The sequence below is a fragment of the Brugia malayi genome (genome assembly GCF_000002995.4).
Source record: "Brugia malayi strain FR3 genome assembly, contig: Bm_v4_Chr3_scaffold_001, whole genome shotgun sequence".
Taxonomy (NCBI): domain Eukaryota; kingdom Metazoa; phylum Nematoda; class Chromadorea; order Rhabditida; family Onchocercidae; genus Brugia; species Brugia malayi.
Window position 1 is genome coordinate 10,050,211 of NW_025062477.1, and position 20,357 is coordinate 10,070,567.

The 20,357-nt window shown below is 33.0% G+C and overlaps 5 protein-coding genes across 6 annotated transcripts; 2 read left to right on the plus strand and 3 right to left on the minus strand.

Moving 5' to 3' along the window:
• Window positions 1–1,189: 1,189 nt before the first annotated feature.
• Bm12973 (Dual specificity phosphatase, catalytic domain containing protein) lies at window positions 1,190–2,944 on the plus strand (the record flags this gene model as incomplete). The annotated part of the gene is made up of 5 exons (XM_043080726.1): window positions 1,190–1,336; window positions 1,438–1,542; window positions 2,087–2,287; window positions 2,437–2,553; window positions 2,819–2,944. The coding sequence occupies 5 exons, from the start codon at window positions 1,190–1,192 to the stop codon at window positions 2,942–2,944; spliced, it is 696 nt and encodes a 231-aa protein (XP_042936660.1).
• Window positions 2,945–4,000: 1,056 nt separating this feature from the next.
• Bm1838 lies at window positions 4,001–7,922 on the minus strand (the record flags this gene model as incomplete). 2 transcript variants are annotated; one of them, XM_001895903.2, is made up of 11 exons in its annotated part: window positions 4,001–4,078; window positions 4,422–4,571; window positions 4,717–4,921; window positions 5,177–5,343; window positions 5,495–5,656; window positions 5,819–5,929; window positions 6,082–6,240; window positions 6,419–6,590; window positions 6,768–6,904; window positions 7,163–7,354; window positions 7,812–7,922. In XM_001895903.2, 11 exons carry the CDS (start codon window positions 7,920–7,922, stop codon window positions 4,001–4,003), a joined length of 1,644 nt encoding a protein of 547 aa, XP_001895938.2. The 2 variants fall into 2 exon arrangements, with proteins under 2 accessions (XP_001895938.2, XP_042936661.1); XM_043080727.1 differs by lacking the exon at window positions 7,812–7,922 and having other exon boundaries at window positions 7,163–7,219.
• A 436-nt stretch (window positions 7,923–8,358) lies between these two features.
• Bma-arch-1 (conserved hypothetical protein,hypothetical protein) lies at window positions 8,359–8,808 on the minus strand (the record flags this gene model as incomplete). Its single annotated transcript, XM_001895902.1, has 1 exon — window positions 8,359–8,808. The coding sequence occupies one exon, from the start codon at window positions 8,806–8,808 to the stop codon at window positions 8,359–8,361; it is 450 nt and encodes a 149-aa protein (XP_001895937.1).
• Window positions 8,809–9,533: 725 nt separating this feature from the next.
• On the minus strand, window positions 9,534–11,428 carry Bma-mafr-1 (zgc:63803, putative; the record flags this gene model as incomplete). The annotated part of the gene is made up of 5 exons (XM_043080728.1): window positions 9,534–9,708; window positions 10,002–10,123; window positions 10,414–10,548; window positions 10,661–10,865; window positions 11,346–11,428. The coding sequence occupies 5 exons, from the start codon at window positions 11,426–11,428 to the stop codon at window positions 9,534–9,536; spliced, it is 720 nt and encodes a 239-aa protein (XP_042936662.1).
• Window positions 11,429–12,427: 999 nt separating this feature from the next.
• Window positions 12,428–18,484, plus strand: Bm12974 (Uncharacterized protein; the record flags this gene model as incomplete). The annotated part of the gene is made up of 17 exons (XM_043080729.1): window positions 12,428–12,472; window positions 12,823–12,891; window positions 13,083–13,181; window positions 13,263–13,349; window positions 13,551–13,643; window positions 13,925–14,038; window positions 14,159–14,857; window positions 14,948–15,061; window positions 15,207–15,317; window positions 15,463–15,963; window positions 16,036–16,182; window positions 16,270–16,392; window positions 16,468–16,734; window positions 16,870–17,091; window positions 17,372–17,551; window positions 17,934–18,087; window positions 18,297–18,484. The coding sequence occupies 17 exons, from the start codon at window positions 12,428–12,430 to the stop codon at window positions 18,482–18,484; spliced, it is 3,213 nt and encodes a 1,070-aa protein (XP_042936663.1).
• Window positions 18,485–20,357: the final 1,873 nt, after the last annotated feature.

Sequence of the window (20,357 nt, forward strand, 5' to 3'; positions counted from 1 at the left end):
TCTGCAGCAAATGCTTTGTCACTTAAAATTAAGTAATAATTGCATTATTTCAGGCAACACTCGTTAAGGATAATCATCAGAAATTCAGAAAGTAACACAAAAACCAGCTGCATTCTTTAACATTTTTGATACATATCGTTTCAAGCAACTGACATAACTTACTGCTACACCGATTATTACAGTAATTTGTAACTTGATCAGGAAACTAGTTATAAATTAGTGAATTAATTAACCTAAGTACCAAATTAACAATCTAAAAGGTAAGAATTGAATACAGTTTACTAGGTATTCAATTAGTTGCAGTTTGCAAGGTACTTAGTAAGCAATGGAAGGCCATTACTAGCTTGCTTATGGCAAAATGTCAACATTTCTTTTCTGAACGATTAATTGATCGATTTTTTCCACTGAATTTGTTCTTGAATGAAGCACAAAGATTGCATTATTCATTGTCAGATTTAAATATTTCGTATTTTTAAAACTGAAATGAGTGGATATATGTGCAAAATTTTGACCGTTCCCGTTTTGCTTTTTTTAAAATTATCTGGAAGGAAATCCGGAAGTACCGGATGGAGAGGATAGGGCATTTTAGTGATCAAGCAAAGATATCACACCTCACAAAGCGTAGCGAGCATATGGCAAAGGATGGCGAAAGAGTCAGCAAGATGAATCGGAGAGGTTGTCAATCCTAAATATTCGCCATCGGTGCTGTGGCACCCTTCCTCTACAGAGGCTGATTGGCATTCACGTGAGTGGCATGCCTGCCGCACTCGCATGCACCTGCAGCACATGCGATGCACGTGAAACACAGTCGCAATAAAAGTTGCCTGGAAATAATAATAATAAATAACACGGGCTGATGCGTGACCAGCGCTAGTTTTTCAGCGCCTCTGATATGTGTGGATATTGCGAGGAGAGTAATATATATATAGGAGTTGCAGTCGTATATCCTACATGATCACGTCACGTCAGATATTGAGTGGCAGTACCTGAGGTGAACTTCCGACTTTACGGATGAGGACGGATCTGTGGTGTGACGTGACACTCTATCTATAATTAATTACTGCTTTTTAGGGCAGGAGTTTTTTGCATTTATGAAACATTTTCATTCTTTAACCACGAAATGAGAATGAATATCTTCAATAAAATAAGCAATGTAAAAATTCCAACTTCCAGCAGAACTCTCCGAAAAATGTCACCGGTGTCATTTAATGTGAATCCTGAATACGCGCAAATTACGGAAATTGTACGTGGCTTATTCATCTGCGGTGTTAGCTCTTTAACGGCTGAAAACATGAAAAAATATGATATTTCATTCATTGTCAATGCTACTAACGAGGTCAGTTATTTTTTTTTTTTGCTTCTGTTAATGATACTATAATTTTAGATTAAAGCGACAAATTTAGATGAGCAAACCTATTCAAAGAAATTCAGTTTTAGGTACCAAATGTGCAGTCATTAGGCAATATTCCACGAGTAAAACTGTGGCTTGAAGATACCCCACAGGCTTCTATTTATCCTTTGCTAGACCAACAAACTGACCAGGTAAAGCATTTCATCGAATATTATTTAACAGATCATATTTGATCATATTTTAATCTTTCTTATTATTACACAAATCGATAACCTTCTCTTTTCTTCTTAGCTTCTCATTTTCTCTTATAACTAATTCCGAAATTCATCAATTGACCCTACTAGTATTCCCATATTTGCAGAATATGTGGGAAGATTATTTTTTTTGTATGCTGCGTACCGCGATCTGAAATTTGGAAATAAATGAAAGACTGGGATTTCTTGTAATGTTATATGTATATATGAGTGCTAAGTAAAAATAAAGTATCTTTTTTAACACAAGATCATTCTGCTACATAAGAAATGTTAGATATGTAAAAATGAAATAAAAAGTGACAAATATGAAGGCGCTATGTACTAGAGATAAATTTCAACAATGCGAAAAACGTTGAATTCCTGTTCCATCACAAAACGTTTGTATTGATTGAAAATTGAAAAGATTTGAGTGTAGGAAAACTGGCTTTTTGAAACTAATCAATTTGGATTGAAAAGGACGGATTTCATGAATGATTTGCAGATTGAGGCGGTAATAGCAAGTGGTGGCAATGTATTGGTGCACTGTGTGGCTGGGATATCGCGATCTGCTGCTATTTGTCTAGCATTTCTTACTAAATTCCGTTGCAAATCACTTAGGCAGGCTTATCAGTTGATGGCTCAGAAACGACCAGTTGTTAAGCCAAACATTGGATTTTGGCGGCAACTTATTGCATACGAACAGGTAGTCAAATGAGCTAGACAATGTCCCAAAAATTACTTATCGCAATAATCTGATAACATTTTTTATATCATAAGGTTATCCTAGATATCACTTTCAAACTTATAAACTTTTGCAACGATTCTACAGCTAAACTACAATATATTTTCCAGGATATCAAACAAAGTGTAGGAACAATTCAGTTAATCAGAGACAAAACACATCTTGATCAAGTTATTCCAGATGTTTATTTGGATAAGGAAACTGGATTCCAAAAACTATCATTTATAGTAAGTTTTAGACTTAAAAAAGAAATAAAATTTAAGCCAGTTTTGGACTGTCCCAATTTATACAATATCGACTTGGCTGAAGACAATGTTTGGGAAAATTTGGGAAATGTTGCAATTCTTACCTGTTACATTGCGGTAAAATTTTAAAGACAGTATTTTTCATAACCTAAAATCAATTAATAAAAATCATCCATTTATAAGCGGCTCATAATACTTTATTTTAATTTTTAAGTTTTTCATTGATGGAAATATTCAACTATTGCAGAGAAATGCCGATGAATATGAAAATGGATGTAACTGTGAGAGCCGAAATCGGCGGAATTCAGGCGGCAGATTGAAATTTCAGCCAGTGTTAGAACCTGTGCTGGAATGTGTCGAAGCTACTGCATAACTGTAGTACCATTGGTTCTTTTGCCAGATTTGTACAGTCTTTTTTCTTTTATACAATAATTCATTTGGAAACATTCCATTGAAGAACTGAATTTGTAAAAAATTTTGAGGATTCCTGAATGTTTTGTCTGTGCTGCTTCACTTTATTCGCATATCAATTGTCTTTTCTTACTATCATCATTATCATTGCTGAACTCAAGAATAAGTGGAGTTCTTTCTTCCCCTCTGTCGAGAGAACTTTAATACTGTCTTGACAGTTATGAAAATGACTTAAATGTGGTAGAAAATCTTAAGAATTTGCCAAAATGTAAAAAAAGAAAGAAACTGTTTCTAACAGAAGAATATGCAATTAAGCAATCAATACACGTATCACCTTTCGTTGACTGTTTTTCAGTATCTATCTTTAATATTCCTTCGCCATTGATGTTATTTCTTTTGTTGAAAATTATTTCCGAAAATTTTCTTAAAGTGTTAAGAGTATCCTGGACTTGCTTATATTTATTTAAACAAACATAGAAGTTTTAAAATGAAGCCAATGTATTCTCGATAAGAATCGAAATTCAAGTCAGGCTAGTGAGAAATTTTATCCGTAAGCAAAAGGAATAAGTCTGATGAATAGCTTCATTTCATTGGCATGAACAGTTATTATGACCATTTGATCGTATATCGGATAATAGCGTTATTTTACACCGGAAAATGTTCTGCAACAGTCTTGCAAGCAGATCATTATGCCAGTTGTTGATTTTGCTTGGGGAATCCTACCTTAACTCCAGGATCCTTCTATAGGCTATTTGTTGCTTTACATAGTACTAGATTTAAGGTTTTTTTGCAGTGAAATTGTAGATGAAAATCAAAAATTTACATGTGGTTATTCAATAATGGATCTAAAAATTTCATTAGTCCATTGAAACTAGAAAAGAGTCTCAAAAAATTTCGGTTAGTATGCTTTAATGAAAATCGACCAACAAGCATTTCCTTTCAATGACAACATATAAACAAATCAGTAAGTCAGAAATAACAATTTCACGATTTTTAGTTAGATTTCTTCGATCAAAGCTCATCGCTTACGCAACTGCTTAAATGCCTTCGGCTTTTTTCTGTAACCTGCTCCGCTTAACTTCGATCTTACAAGTACCTAAATTTTTTTAATAATTTTAAGTTACATTAAAATCACTAATATTTAAAGAAAAGAGGATTCGTTCTTCAGAAATATTCAATAACGAAAAATACATTTCCCTCTTTAGCGCTGAATTGCATACATTCATAGCACTTTACAGTTATGACTTAGACCTAAACTCAGTTATGACTGAGTTTGGAAGTGATTTGCACAAAGCAAAATCATCTGTTTTAAAACAAACAGCCACAACTGCTCAACGTTTTTTAGATGCACGCTGCAAAGTTTCTCTCGCAGATAATGATCAAAAAGATCACTGATGGTAACGATCTAATTCAACAAAAAATGTGATAAGTGGGAATACCTTTGGTTTATTTGATATTGGCAGATCGACGAAGGGAGGAGTGGAAAAACCAAATGATTTTGAGACGGCAATAAGATCCAATGTGTTAACGTCAAATATATTTTTTAAGGAGTGTGAATCGTATGCTCTTATGTAGCATTTATAAGCTTCCTGAAAATGTGAACTTGAGCTAAAATACTTGCAAAAGCTATTGTCTTTGTCCTGTAAAAATTATGTGATGAATAATGCAGTTAAAAATAATTTGAACTGAAGTTTCTGTTTATCGAATTAACAAGACAATATGCCATATGTTAACCTTGGCCGATTTATTCAAATAATAATTGTGTTCAATAAGTTTTTCTAGCTGCATTTGTATATTCGCAATTTTACTCCATGAAAATTCATACTCATTAAGCAGAACTTTAGCATGTTTCAAATAACGAAGAAAGCCAAGCTCTTCAGGACGCAATATTAATAATGCATGACCGGTACCAGTAATACCACGTGCTGTGCGCCCAACACTGAAAAGCAAGTATGACTGGTACTACCGAAAATTTTGAACTCGTTATCGAAAAATACGTCGTTATTGAATACTTAGAAATTAGACGTGGAATTAGATAGCTGACTAAATACGGAAATACCAAATAATCGATTTGCTTTCTTTCAGGTTGAATCATTTAAATTCGAAGAAATCGAGGAAGAATGATAAGATGTACAACTTTTCTGGTATTTTTAATTCTTCATGTAGAAATATGCATGGAATTTAAAGGATGAACCGATGTATGTATTCTCGTGGTTCATCTGGTGGATCATACTGTACAATCCAATCAACCTGCGGTATGTCGAGACCACGCGCAGCAACATCTGTGCAAAGCAAAATGCCTGATTTCGCTTGGCAAAATGAAAAGAATGTGCATGTTCGTTTCTGCTGTTTCTGCTTACCCTATAAGAAAAGCGTTATTTGTGAATGCTACAAATTCTTAATTTATAAATATGATCAAAATAATAATTAGTGATCTTTGAAGATTTTTTCTTTTGTAGAGAAAGCCTTTTTGTTTTATCCAAAGTAATAAGTAAATACCAAAATGAATTACATGTATACACTGCACAGAGATGTCGATATAATTTAGCAATTCGTGATGGTACTTCACTGAATTACACGACGAAAAAAATACCATTACTTTCTTATCTCGATTCTTTTTCAAAAATGTAAAAAGGAGTAAAAATCGCTTTTCTGATGGGCAAACAACATAACCCTGCAAAAAACTTCATATCTCTTGTAGCATAAAGGCGTCATTTCAAACAACACTCTTTGTACTTAATCTTGGTATTATAAAAACAAAATATTTTAAAACCTTAATATGATAGCCTGTTATGCATCAGAAATATTCTATTTTCTAAAATGTATTAAAAAAAACCTGTTGTAGACCAGAAACTGTTGCTAATTCACTTCCATTTTTTGGATTTATTTTATTGATACCTACTTTTACAGGATCTGTATGAAGTGCGGCTTTGACGAGCTCGTCAACCTAAATTTACTTATAGTAATTAATGAGAACAATTATTGAACTTGAAATAGTTCGAATCTGGTCAAAAGCTGGAAAGTTGAAGATTGCCTGAAAAAAATTCTACAGGGACAGACATAAAATAAACGTTTACGGAACAATAAAGTAATGCTGACTTTCGGTGTTTGTGTAGCTGAGAAAAACATAGTTTGACGTTTTTTTGGTAACACTCGTAGTATCTGCTGCATCTCGATTTCAAAACCAATATCCAATATGCGATCTGCTTCATCAATAATCAAACATTTCAAGTTCTTTACCATGAAGCCATCTGTATTCTGCATATGAAATAATATTTCTACATCATATGAAAAAATTATATAATGATAAAATATATAATAAGAAAATTAGACAGCTGAACGACACTAAAAAACTTTATACCCAATTAAATTAAACCCCAAGGCAATATCAAAATAACAAAATCTTCTTATAAGTATCGTCGGGTAATTATATTACCTGTAAATGATCGAGCAAACGACCAGGTGTAGCAACAAGGAAACTAACACCTCTGGCCAATTTTTGTGCTTCTGCCTGCCGATTGGCACCACCCATGATCAAACCATGGGTTAAAGTCGGATGCTTCGCCAGAATTTCACTCAAAACTCCATACGTTTGCATGGACAGTTCCCTTGAATGTACAAGTTCATTACTTAAAAAATAAAACCATCACTTAACTGCAGAAAGAAACTTTGATGTTATACATAAATTTCGGGTTACCAATGAATACTAATAACCATCAGTTACATAAATTCATTATGACTGAAGTACACTTTACAAATATCTGTTTATAGTAAATTAAAACAACCGTGTTGGAGAGATAACAATTACTCCTGTGCCATTACGTGCTTTCCACTCAAGTTTTATAAGCAACTCAACAGCTGGAATAAGAAATGCCAATGTTTTACCACTTCCAGTTTTGGCTGATGCTATCACATCACGGCCCTGAAAATACCTTTCCAGTAAATTAGATCTAGAAAACATATTGAAACTAAGGTAGTTCTTTACACCCAAATGATCTTAATTACTGTTCTATTATGATACTAAGTGGTCACTAATGCGTCCTCCACATAGAAATAACGAGGAGCATAGAAATTTATGATTTTCTGTGAAAAAAATGTGATGTAAATCAGCAGAAACACAACTATTTGCCAACTGAAACAGTGCAGTGAACCAAATGACATCTTAGATTTGTGACATTACCTGTAGTAAAGGTTCAATACATTTTGCTTGTATTTCAGTCATTTTAGTAAAACCCATTTCAGTAATTGCGAGTAAAGTGGATTCCGATAAAATGTTTTCAAGTGATGCAAATGTGGTCGATGATAGATGTGAAACAACGTCAGAAGGTGAACTAAGCTCAGCTTCCGAATATCCAACAGGTTGTAATTTTTCCTGGAAATAACAATATTTGCACTTGGTAAATTTTCAGAACTATATACATGAACTGAGACTGAGGAAAATATTTTACACTTTAATAATTAGAATTTTTTATCGTACACAAACGTAAATGGAATGGAATAACAAATCGAAAATTAAAGCAGAAAAAATAGCACAAACTAAGATACAAATCATAACGGTACCAGCTTGACTACGAATTGAAAAGTGAGTGAAGGGTGAGGAAGAACAAATTCATGTGAATAAAATGGGTTTCTATTTCATCCATATGAACACAGCTAAAAGCTATATGGTACTAAACTTAAGAGAAACCTAGCCAACCTTTACAAGATTTGTCTTTCCGGTTTAAGCGCAAAATTAACTGCTAACGGAAAACATAACAAAAATAAGTAATTTACAAAATTGTAAACAAGTGAAATAAGACAGTTGCTGAAGTTGAAAAAGAAAAATTAACCATTCCTTCCTCTGTCGCTATTTCACTTTCACCAATTTTTGACATTTTTGGCTTTACTGCATTCTGAAGTTTCTTAATCTTACGCTTGAAAACACGTTTCTCAATATTCATCTTCCCTGAAACTTTATTAAAGTTATATGTGTGAAATAAATGGATAGCGCAACAGGAGATGACGTGAAGACGCATTAACACGATAAGCGCACCCACACAAAACAATAAAATAGATTCCCAAATGATTATCGCGAGTATCAGCAACTAAGCAAATTAAGATGTAAACGCTCCACCTAATTCAAGATTAATGAAAAAATGGAGCAATCATCAAATTAAAACTAAAACTAATGGTTAGAAAATTTGATAAGTCACGAATGATGTTAACATTTGGATATAATAAGATAAAATCAGTGTGCAAATAATTTGCATCCTTTAGCTCCCAAACCGTGAAATAATAATTCAATTAATGAAAAACATAATGAATGAGGTAATACCACTCGCCTTCCGGGTGTGGGCCTTGTACAATTTCATTAAAAATCAAAGAGTACTCCAGGAATCATATGTCTACAATAACATAAATATCAGTCTTATCCAAAGATTCGTTAACCTGCATATTAGAATAAGTGACTGCTTTAATTTCAGTTCCCTGTGGATGCCTACTGAGATCGAACGATTCACCCCAGCACCGCATCTGCACTTCGAACTTTTCACGATCGAGTTTAATCACCTTTGCAACTCTACCAATGAAGAACGGCTCTGTTGAGAAAGCAAATAGTGCTTCATCCAATAATCGAGCCATTAATGAGACCATATCGATACCACTGGCAAACAAATCAAAGGAGTACTCCGCAGACACCATTGAAATCTCAGTCATATAGCCATACATAGAGATCAATGTCTGCTCCATCGCTTCTTCCAAAGTGTCACCCCAACCATGCAACTGAACGTCTGCCGTATGGTCAAGATATTCATATTTAACTGCTGCTGTTATTGGTGCATCCGCCATTTGACAAATCGGAAAATGAAAATCTACTTATTTGCACTACTTGCGATTATACATGAAATCTTAAGTGCTTTGAAATATTATCTATCATGTCACATGGCCTGATAACTCTAAAAATAGTGATCAATTTAAGCTAAATCACTTCAATTCTCTTTAAAATAGTTTCAAATCAAAATAAAAGGTCCAACCTCAAAATCCAAACTGATCTCTAGCAAGAAATATTTATATGCAAAAAGAAACGAATAAGCATCCATAATAATAAGAATAGAAAATAATCTGTATATCAAACGTGGCTATGCAAAATAGATAAAAAATACATCGTCAATAACTGCAGAATAAGATGGTAATCGTTAATATTTACAGTACTTTACAGATATCAAGTAAAGGTGAACTGAAAAACTGACATAGAATAAAACAATGTACAACACCTACTCCTTGTGGAAAAAAGTACTAAAAAAATGAATTCGCCACTTCTAAAGAAAAATACACACAATGAAAATTGATAAGCTAAAATAATTAAATGCGTTGAGAAAAGCAAGAGTATAAGAGGTATATAAAACAGGAACTATTTCTAAAATTATGTTTGACAAAATAGAAATAATGTCGCCTCATACGAGTATTAGGCTTTTGAAGCACAAAATTATTGAAGTCATAAAACGAAAGAAGTAACAATAGTATTTAGGAAGCTACAAAATATGACACCTACTGACTATTATTCAGACGCAAAATTATACATCTACACCCCATAACTCTTCGGCTGACCGATTTTGAGCAGTATCAGCTCGAAATGCACGACATGACATGAAGAGAATGCGCTTTAGAGATTTATTATGGAAGAAGTATGCAAATGACCACATTACCAAGTCTTCACAGTACGGATCGCCGGTATATCCTGTTCGGTAACTGTAAGAACGTTATTAGATTTTTATTGGTTCTAATATTCGGTAATATAATAGAAAGATGGAAAGTAAAATGATCATTCTTCATAAAGAGATTTGTGAAATTTATTAAAACCCTACATTTAGGAAACAAAGAAAAATTTTTCGCTATCAAAACAGTTAACGTTTTCTTCTAACACTACTCTATCTAGATGCAGTTGTTCATGGTTACCTGAAAAAGTCTACCATACCAGCTACTCCATTTAAACCGTCCAGAAGGCGTCAATGACTTTATACCGTATATTTCATAAGAAATACCTGTATAATTTACAATCACTAATTTTGATGATTTGATCGACTCGTTCCCACAGTACTCTTTTAATCTCATAATAATTTGCCACTGTAGCAGAAAGTTTTGAATCTACCAAACCGGCTAACGTCTGTAAATACGACTCCATATACGATTATGCCTTTTCAGGGTAAGGACTTACAATTTTAACCAAGATTAGTGAGAAAAAAATTACTAACTGCTAATCAAAAAATGTATATAATCTCTAGCATATACAATCTCTAATGGCTTCCTTCCATACAGAACTGATATTATGAATTACTCTGCAAAAGAAATGACGACACAAAATGGTAACATATTACATACCACCTCTTTTAGAACTTCATTTCCGTAATTTCCTAGGCAAACCATGATTTCAGAAGCAACTGCATGAAAACTAACTTCAAAATTAGGAATGAGAGAAAATGCTTCGCTCTTTGTAGAAGAGAAATCATAATCTTGAAATGATGCGTTCATAACCGATCTCAATTCAAAAAGAGTTCGAGAGGAAATTGCATCTGCATATACCAAGCCATTCTGAAGTTCTACTAATAAAATGAAGACGAATAAAGTGGTAGCCTCTTTGTGAAGTCAGAAGAAATTAGAACGTAATAACTGATGCGGAGAACTATAAATCATAATAACTTACTTCTTCAATACTAATATTCAAACTGGAACAACCGGGTTCTGAAAAATGGCGTAACCGTGGATTTTGCGTCCATGATGAATTCGATGGAAACCACGGTAATTTCTCTGGTGGTGAGAGTGGTTGAGGTGCATTACTGCTATTTTGCTGACTTTTCTTCCACTGTTTCTTGTCAGATGTTATCATTTTGCAGGAATACGCTTCCAGTCTACCAAAATAAACTATTACGATCGTAAAAAGTACATGCTTTAAAATTCAAGTTTTCCTTCGAATGTCAAAGCAATGATGAGGTATTAATTCTGTTTGTCGGTATTCTATTATTCAGTAACGATGCATATACAATTACATCAACACAAGACTTATCAAAATCAAGTAAAAATAAAAATAAAGCATAACTGCTGTATTACAGTTACTTATTATTACTACTATCATTACCCTAATAACTGTCACCACTATTGTTATTTGCTATTACTATTATTATTATTGTCATTATTATCATTATTATTATTAACATTACTACAATTACTGCTATTATCAGTATTAATCGTTAATATCTTTGTTGCTATTATTATTTGACAACAATTATATGCTAAAACGAACTATTAAGCACACTACGAAGGGGACTGCTTTTGAAAATGGAAAGACTGACCTCCTTTGTCAGCCTCTCATAAATATCTTAATAACAAACCTCACATCAATACAACAATCTTTTGCATGCTCTCCAAATGTGTATGACAGCTGTTCAAGCTCTACGTTTTCCAACAACTTCATTGCAATAGTATTCTTGAAAGCAAAGTATATATCTAAATACGCTAACATTACGAGACAACCTCGTTTACAGATGATACGATACAATTAATTAGTACAACATTAAATGAGCAGTACGGCATGACGCCATCACGTGGACAACACATCCTCCATCAATTGCTGTCAACTGGCTAATGCCGTTAGCGCTTGGCATTAAGTGAGCGACTTTGAGAAAAGTTGCCAGAAAAGATGGTTTGCTTTTGGAGAAACAGGAAGAGAGAGTAATTGCTCTGAATGAGCACGAAGAAAGAAGAGGGTGAAAGCGGGCAGACAACTTGAAAAGCACTTTTTAGCGGGACAAGTTTGATTTTAAACATGTTTAAAGAATGGGCGGTCATTTGGTATCTGAAGTAGGTGAGGATTTCATCATGACCTCTCGGATAGGGTGACATTGTGACACAAGTCTCTTGGAAAGTCTGGGACTTCATTTCTTCCTAGAGGCGAAACTCTCGATAGGGAAATGCAGATGGAATCTGATGAGCTTTACAGCTGTCGTCTGGTCGTTCAGAATACATTCTTAACACCTTTATTAGTGTCCTTATCTCTCAGCAGTATTTTAGCTTGCTGCTGAAAGATTTTAGATGAATTAGAACATTCTCATTCTCAATCCTGGGAGATTTTCATACCTTCCCATTCTCATAGTCCTCCTGAATCCCGGGAGAAGTCGAAAGACACGAATTGCTTAACTCTGAGATTGAGCAATCGGGTTTGCTGAACTCTTCTGTAATTTACTGTCGAGCGATCTAGATGGTTTTTATTAAGATTACCTATTTTTAAGACGGTTATAATAAGTTGCTTACATTCAAAATCATTATTTCTCAATTGATAACATATCTGTAAATTTAATCAATGAATTCAAATAAAAAAAAACTAGTTTGAATTAATCTGATACATGATTCTGTTTTTCCTGATACTTGGAATATTCTTCCATCAGTAATTTAATTTCAGTTGGTTTACAGCAAAATGTCGTTATCTAGTGATCTGGAGGATAACAGGAAAAAGCATACTGTAAGTTAACTTTTAAGTTATGGATAGAAAGTTATTATCTTTATACAGTCTGATCAGTGAAGAGTATAGTAAAATATCTGTTGTTGGTTAATTCGATTATAAAAAACCGAGTTTTTCTAAGCTTGTTTGCTTGAACAGTTTGAATTTTGAATTTCTGCTCATTTTTTCTTTATCGATCTCTACGTAATATAATTTAGGAAAATTTAAAAAGGATATGGAACAAAGTTTATTACTTCCATTGATTTATTCTTTATCGAATAATAGCCAACACGGCTAATGAATTAGTATCAATAAATCTGAATAAACAAATGCAACAAAAGAATATAACTTGGTTTTTGCCATTGTTTTAGAAGAGGCAGAGCGCTAATAGTCCGCTAGCAGTGTTGTCTCCATCTGTTCGCCCGCAGACCACAAAATTAGTTTGTTCATTTCATTTTTGTTAAGATATGGAATAACATATAATCAGAAAAGAAAAATTGTACGTTTAGCACGTATATTAGTACCTTAAATTCTACTATTCTTTGAGGATAAACTACACTTTTATTGGAAGACAATCTCTTCATTCGGTAAATTTTTTTATTTTGTTGCTATTTACTTGCCACTCTTACAGTCTCGTTTGTCGGGAACTCCCTTGGAACGAAAGCTTGCATATATCAATCAAATTGACCCCAATATTGATGCCACTCTTCTCGAACTGTATTCTGTCGAGGTTTGCCACAAATTAATGAGATCATGCTTCAGTTTTTTTATTTACATTGAAATTTGATGCTAATTTAAGTATATATTATAGAAAGACAGAGTTCCAACAGTAATAAATCCAGATCCGAATATTGAACAATCATTGGTAGAAGACACCTTGCAGTTCGAGGAAACTACGGTTCAGTTTTTTTTCACTTTTTTCCTTGCTCTTTCGAGCGTTGTCAAAAGTCAGTTTCATTGCTTGGTTTCTTATTGATGCTTTCTCTCTGTTTTCATTTTCCATCGCAGCGATTTATTGCGATCCAAAAATATGCTTAGATCATGTAGTAAATTACTTTATTTCGAGATTTTCATATCATAACTAGAAATGAGCATTTAGAAAGAAGCAATGGGTGAACGAAGCATTGCATCAGAATGCGATGACGTCGTAAACATTACCGATGTGACATCATCGTCGGTGGCTGCTGCATTGGTCAGAGATGTCGTTACATTTTATGTTTTAGATTTAGAAGTTTTGTCACCTACCCAGTTATTTGCAGCCCAAATTCCATTTTTCTTTCTTCAATTTTTAATTTTTCTTATTTTTTTCGTTTTTCACATTTTTTTTTTTTTGTTAAGCATCATTTCTAAATTTCATCTGCATAAAAATTCGATCACCATTTTAGAAGGGAAAGCAATATTTAAAGTATTCATTTTGATTTATCGTTATGTAGCTTTTCATGCAATAATATTTTTGTTGTAAATGTGTTCAAGAGCCCTGGAATGTCTAACGAAATGAAGTCAGCAATAAAAACATATTTGAAATCCACTTCGATGTATTCTACTAGTTTACTGGAATCAAAAGCTGAACTGTTGAATGTTGTTGAAGTAAGTTTAAATTACTTTCTGTAGGATTAATTATAAAACTTCACATGAATTTTCGTTAATTTTCTTCTGTAGTTTCAGTCTTCAAGAGTTTTATAATATTTTGATAGCTGTCATATTTAGGATGTTGCTGGAGTTGGGAAGAATGATGATACCGAAGAGCTGAACATCAGTGTTTCTACACGTGCTTCTCAAGAAAAAGTTGTAGGGAACAATTCTATATATTCTGTCAAAACTGATCTATCTGTACCAGGTTCAAAACCTTCTGCCAGAACGACTGAAACCAATTCTTGCTCTGCAATTTTATGTGAGACCATAGATATGAACAATGTTATCGAAGCCCAATTTACTGAAGCAACACGTTCTCCAGTTTTGCAAGTTGAAAATGCGGAGATTATTTCTTCAGTGATACCGAAGTGTCTCACAACACAAGTAGATGAAAGAATGGCATATCCAGATAAGCTAGAAAATCTTACACTGTCGGCACGCAAAAATAGAGTTTTTGCAACTAGAAATTTGAATTTGGATAACCTATCTTCACCGCGAGAGTTGGCGAGCTATGCTGAAGAACGAGCACAAAATTATTCGTTTCTTATTAATGAAGCCTATTGTGAAACATCGATGTTCTGCGAGAATTGTTATGCTATGCGCATCGAACTAGGACTTCTTTCGGATAAGTTTGCAGCATTAACAGCTACTATTGGGGGTTTGGCTGCAGAAGGGAATATGACTTTTGTTGCCGAGCTGGAAAATTTACTGAGAGGGAAAGAGGCAGAAATTATAACACTGTCATCGAAGTTAAAGGATTTAACTCACTCAAATGTAAGAATCAGTTCCTTTAAATATTTGTTTTTCAGAATTACTGCGAATTGAAATTGTCGAAATCACGATTTTTTTTTTCCTTTTTTACAGGATCAGTTAAGCAGACAAAAGGAAATTGCTGAAAAGGATTCTGAAGATTATAGATTTTTTTTCAAGGATGAAATAAAAAAGAAGTTAGGAGAAATAGATATACTGCGGAGAAAGGTAGAAACTTTGTGGCATATTTTTTTTTAATTTCACAGAAGTGATTTAAAGCAATTATTGTGTAGGATTTTATATTTCGAAAAAACGCATGTTTCATTATAGAGCATAAAATTGCGAACTAACGAACTATTAAATATTTTTATAGTTGTACGAAGCAGAACATTTGATAGATGAGTTGAAGCAAGGGAAGCCAAAGCAGTCGACCAAGAAAAACACTTCGCAAGCTGACGTTGAATTTAATACATCTTTAGTTGAGGTAATTATTATAGTGATTTTTTTTTTTTTGATTTGTCCCAATTTTCAAACTTTTGAAGATGCCTCACACCGTAGAATTTTCTCTGTAGTCTTAATTTTATAAAGATTTCACATCGTGTGTTAAGGAAAATCAAATGGAAGTTCAGATTGAAATTATGCAACAGCAGCTCGATACAGCACATTCTTTGCATCGGGAAGCTCAACAAAGGATAGAGGAACTTGAAAGCAAACTGCAAAAGATTGTAGAGGAAAAAAGTCAGCTCTCCTTAAAACTTCAAGATTTGGAAAATGAGAACAACGATGGGATGATATCAGATGAAAACAAGCACGTCTCAATTATATCTCTGTTGGAAGCTAAAGTTGCAGAACTTGGGAATAAAATTGATGAGGCTGTTCGTACAAAAAATGATGAAACCATAAGGCAGAAATCATTTTTGTTGGAAAAGGTGACATCACTACTGGAGAAAATTAAGAGTGATGTGAAAAGCAACATATTCGCTAATAAATGGGATGCAGACGATGTAGAAATTTCTGTTACCTATTTTGAAAAAACTGTAAACATTATTTGTCAAGATATTCCTCAGTTTGAGACATTGGTCGAAACAGTAGCTCAACATGGAAAATTGGCTAGAAATGAGTTCAAGCAGGTACGTTATAATATATATAGAAGCAAAGAAAGAAAAATCACTCCAATTTTTATTTGAATCCAAAATTTTTAGTTAGAGGTGATGATGGAAAAAGTGGTAGAAGAAAAAAACAAATGGGAGATGTTATTTACAAATGAGAAATCAAAGCTTGATAGTTTGCAAGAATTGATGCTAACTCAGTTTTCTGAAAACAAGAATTGTTTCTCAAGTTTATTGCAGGTTGGTCTTGTTTGCTGCCGCTTTTCTAATCTTAGAATTTTTGTTCTTTATAGGCCTTTAAAGCCTTGTATAGTTTTGATATTTTAGGGTTTCCAAAACAAATGGGCAGATACGCTGTATTCTGTGACAGAGTTTACTAAAACAAAATCTGAAGAAAATCGAAATGGTGCTATGTTAAAAATGCTACGTCATATAGAAGACCTTCAGGAAGTAAATTTGGATATCAAATATAGTTTTATTGTATTAGTACATTCATCATGATATTGTTTATATATCGAATTTCAGAAATTGAATGATAAGTGGTCGAAGGATTCGGATGAGATGCACTCTTGTCTGAAAAAACAATATTTTATTGTAACTTCATTTCAAGCAGAAATGCAAGAAATGAGTAATAAAATAAAAATACTACATGAGTCTGTAGAGAAAGACTTTAAAAACTTAAATGTATTGCTGGATAGCTTTCAAGGTCGAGAAGCTAAACAGTTGGGACATAGTGAAAAAGAAGCAGATACTTTCAAGCAAATATGCGAACATGGTGAAGAAATAATGCAGGTTTGTTTCTTTCAGGATTTTTTGATTGTTTCATATAATTTCAAAACTCTCAAATAATGTTAAAATATTATCCCTGTTAATTTTGATACGAGTGCTCCTTTTTGTTTCTTTGAAGTCAAGCTTTGTCGATTTTAGGGTCTACAAAGGTCGGTCCAGCATTTGCAGAAAGTTGAGGAAGATATAAGGTCTCAAAACACAGCTTTGTATAAAAATTTGGATTTCGGAAGTGAAAATTTTGCTCCAGTAATTGATGTTACTGAAAATTTGACAAGGGAAAAAGATAAACTGGAAAATGAAAATGCAGCACTCAGGAGTACGATTTTGATATTGGAAAAAGAAAACATAGATTTAAAAGAGGTAATACCTTGGGATATAAATCCGTACAAGGAATATAAAAGTTATTCAGAAAAAAATTGTAGGTATTACAATGGTAATTTCAAGCACTCACTCCAATCCACTTTGACTATTCGGTCGGGATATGGAATTTGGTAGTTTCATTTTTATCTGTCTTACGCTATTAGGTTGCTCCACAACAATTAGGACAGAGGTAAAGCAATATATCACAACTGTACCATGTTTTCTGTCACACTGTCAGACAACACTAGAAATACCGGATTTCTTTGAAAATTTTTTGTAGATGAGAAAAATAACTGTACAAGAGAAAGAAGTTCAAGAGCTAGAACACAGATTAAACCTTTTGCAAAAAGAAAATGAACGATTAGGAAAAGCGTGCGATGATGCGGATGAAGAAGTCGGCGACCTTAAAGAGCAGATATTTGAACTGTTGCGTGTAAATGCCAAGCTTCAAGCTAAAATGGTTTGTTTTATCAATAAGAAAATGGAAACTTCTATTTTTAGCTTCTACCTTGCTCATTTCTTTTTGCTTTTCTACGCCGGAAGTATCACTGAGAAATAGTTTCACTTGACTTTTATAATCTTCAGCATTACTCAGAATGCTGGTAGTTTAAACTTTAAAGACTATCATTTCGAAATTTAGATGGCAATAAACGCTTCGTGAGCTAGCATTATGCTATTTGAAAATATTTTGTGAATATGGATATTATTCAAATCTAAATGCATAGTGAACAGTAAATCTCACTTTTGTCCGAACTGTTTCTGTAATCATTCCTATTTCTTTTCAAACTGTTCTCACCTTCGGTATTTTCTTTGTTTTGTCACTGTAATGTCTAATTATCTAGCATGGCGAAGATGAAGAAGCTGTAAACCGGAGAATGGGCTATATTGAACCACCAGCAATTCTTCCTGGAATTCATCTTTCAGCTCACGAAACTTCATCAGGAGTGAATTTGCCAAATGCAAAAATAGAGGATGTAACAGAAAGTCGTTTCAAATGTTGGTTATATGATTTTTTTTTTTATTAGGTGTTACTTTATGAATATAATTTAATAATGGTGTTACGAACATTATTAAATTCTTTTTTCTTTTTGTAAATCAATATTATGGACTTCATATCGTGTAAATTTGAATTTTATGCACTTTTATTTAAACTTCTATTTTAAAGTTTTGCAAGTCTATGAAATATTAAAATAATCGATTTACAGCAAAACTGGATATTAATGTTGATAACGTAGTAATGGAAGAAGCAGTAGAAGAAAGAAAGGAGATACAGAAATTAATGGAAAAAGAAAATGTGTTAGCAGAAGCTGCAAAGGCTTTAGTCAAGAGTAAATCTTCTGTAGAATCACCAAAATCGAAGATAACCCGAGATCAGTCGTGTCGCACCTCATGATTATTTTATATAAATGACATTAGCTTTTAATCTTTTATTGTTATAATGGTGCTAGCTCTTATGTTCCTTTACAAGTTAATTATAATCGAAAATTAGCCACGAATGATTAACAATTAGCTAAAACTTTCCCTGTCGAAGTTTTTCTAAATTTCATGTAAATAGACATTAGTTTTGTTTTGATTTCTTACCCTGTATTTACTTTACGATTTATGCCCTTATCTTGTTTTTCCAATTTAATGCACTTGTTTATTTTTGAGCTTATTCCCGCGCCATCTGAAAAGTTCCATATACTACAACGATATTTACCTCTGTTTCACCACTCTTCATATTGTTTTGACATGCATCCTTATTTTTTCTGATGCAGTTGTTAATATTTTCCATAGTGTCTATAATTTAGATTTTAAATAGTGGTTTATTGGTGAGTTGAATGTATTTCACTATTGTTGGCCTAAGCATATCAGCGGTATCAGTTGCAGTCTTATTACTTTCGAGATGAGAAAAGCATTCAAGAAATGAGCTAAGGTCATCAATAAACTGAGTTCAGCATGACCAGTCGTCACGACATGAATAGAAGATGAATTAGCTTATTTATACATTCTGCATTCATTCATGTATTTTATAAAATGGTAAATATTCGTGACTTTTGGTAAAGATTAGAGCTTAAAGAATTGTTTCTAAATCAGTCAACTGCGCTATTCAATAAAGTAGAACTACATATCTTGATTGTGAATCTTTTGTAGAAAAAAACTGTCGTTTATGCCAGTCAACTTTCACTGAATTTTAGCGCACCTATGACGACCGACTGCAAATGACTTTTCATCAAAATTGATTCGTCATAATTTTTTTTTTCATGATAATACAAAAGCTACTAATCAAACTGAACTTCATTTATAATCTTTCTTTAAACGCAAACCCATATACCTATAATAATAAGTATTCTTTTAGAGATTACCTGAATTTCTGATATGAAATATTTAAAGTAGAAGGTCAAAAAAGTTAAAGTTAAGAAATTGCTATACAAATATTGATTTGAAACGTGGCAAATTACATTTAGTATTATGGAAAATGGAAAAGTTAGACAAAGACATGAAAATGTAAAAAAAATACAAAATTATAAATTCGCAGCATTAAAATACGCATAGAGACGCTTTTGCGATCAAAAGGTAAAATACTTCTGGGGCCAAATGAAACCAATTTATGTTTAACATATCTATCATCTGTCATCTCTCTTTGTCGTCATTCATCGGTCATATTCGAGATGATTCTCATAGTTACACCATTCATTGCGCTTTTCACAACTTTTCATATTTCTCCAATGCAACATTTATGCACTTTTATCATATGTATGTCCTAATTTGTTTACTACCGCAACAGCATTGCTGAGCATTTCTTTTAGCAGCAGTACACTTTTCCTTTCATCGATATTGATGGATTCCAGAAACAATGAGATTTCACACACAGTTGAAGTAGTAGCGACCTGATAAATGACAAACATGGATGGTTGCTTGTGAAAGATTACATTGAGAATGTTTGTTCTTCATGGAATCATCCACTTATTCAAAGTTTGGTTTTCTAACTGGCATTATTTCTTCAAACGAAATTCGAATAAAATCAAATTAAAAAGTGGGTTGCTTGAAATCAATTAACAAATTTCTGTTTTTTTTTTAAAATAGTTAAAACCAGTGAAGCGGTGAAATATAGGTTTTTGTGGAATGAGCGTGAAGATTAGCATCAAGTGGACAAACCGAACATCGATCTCTGTAAAGTTATAAATGCACTCATGAAATAATTCAATAATGAAGCCATTTCAATTTTATTTGAATTTATTTGTTTTGTTTTGTTTTTTTTTTTTTTTGAGTTTTGAAAAAATTAT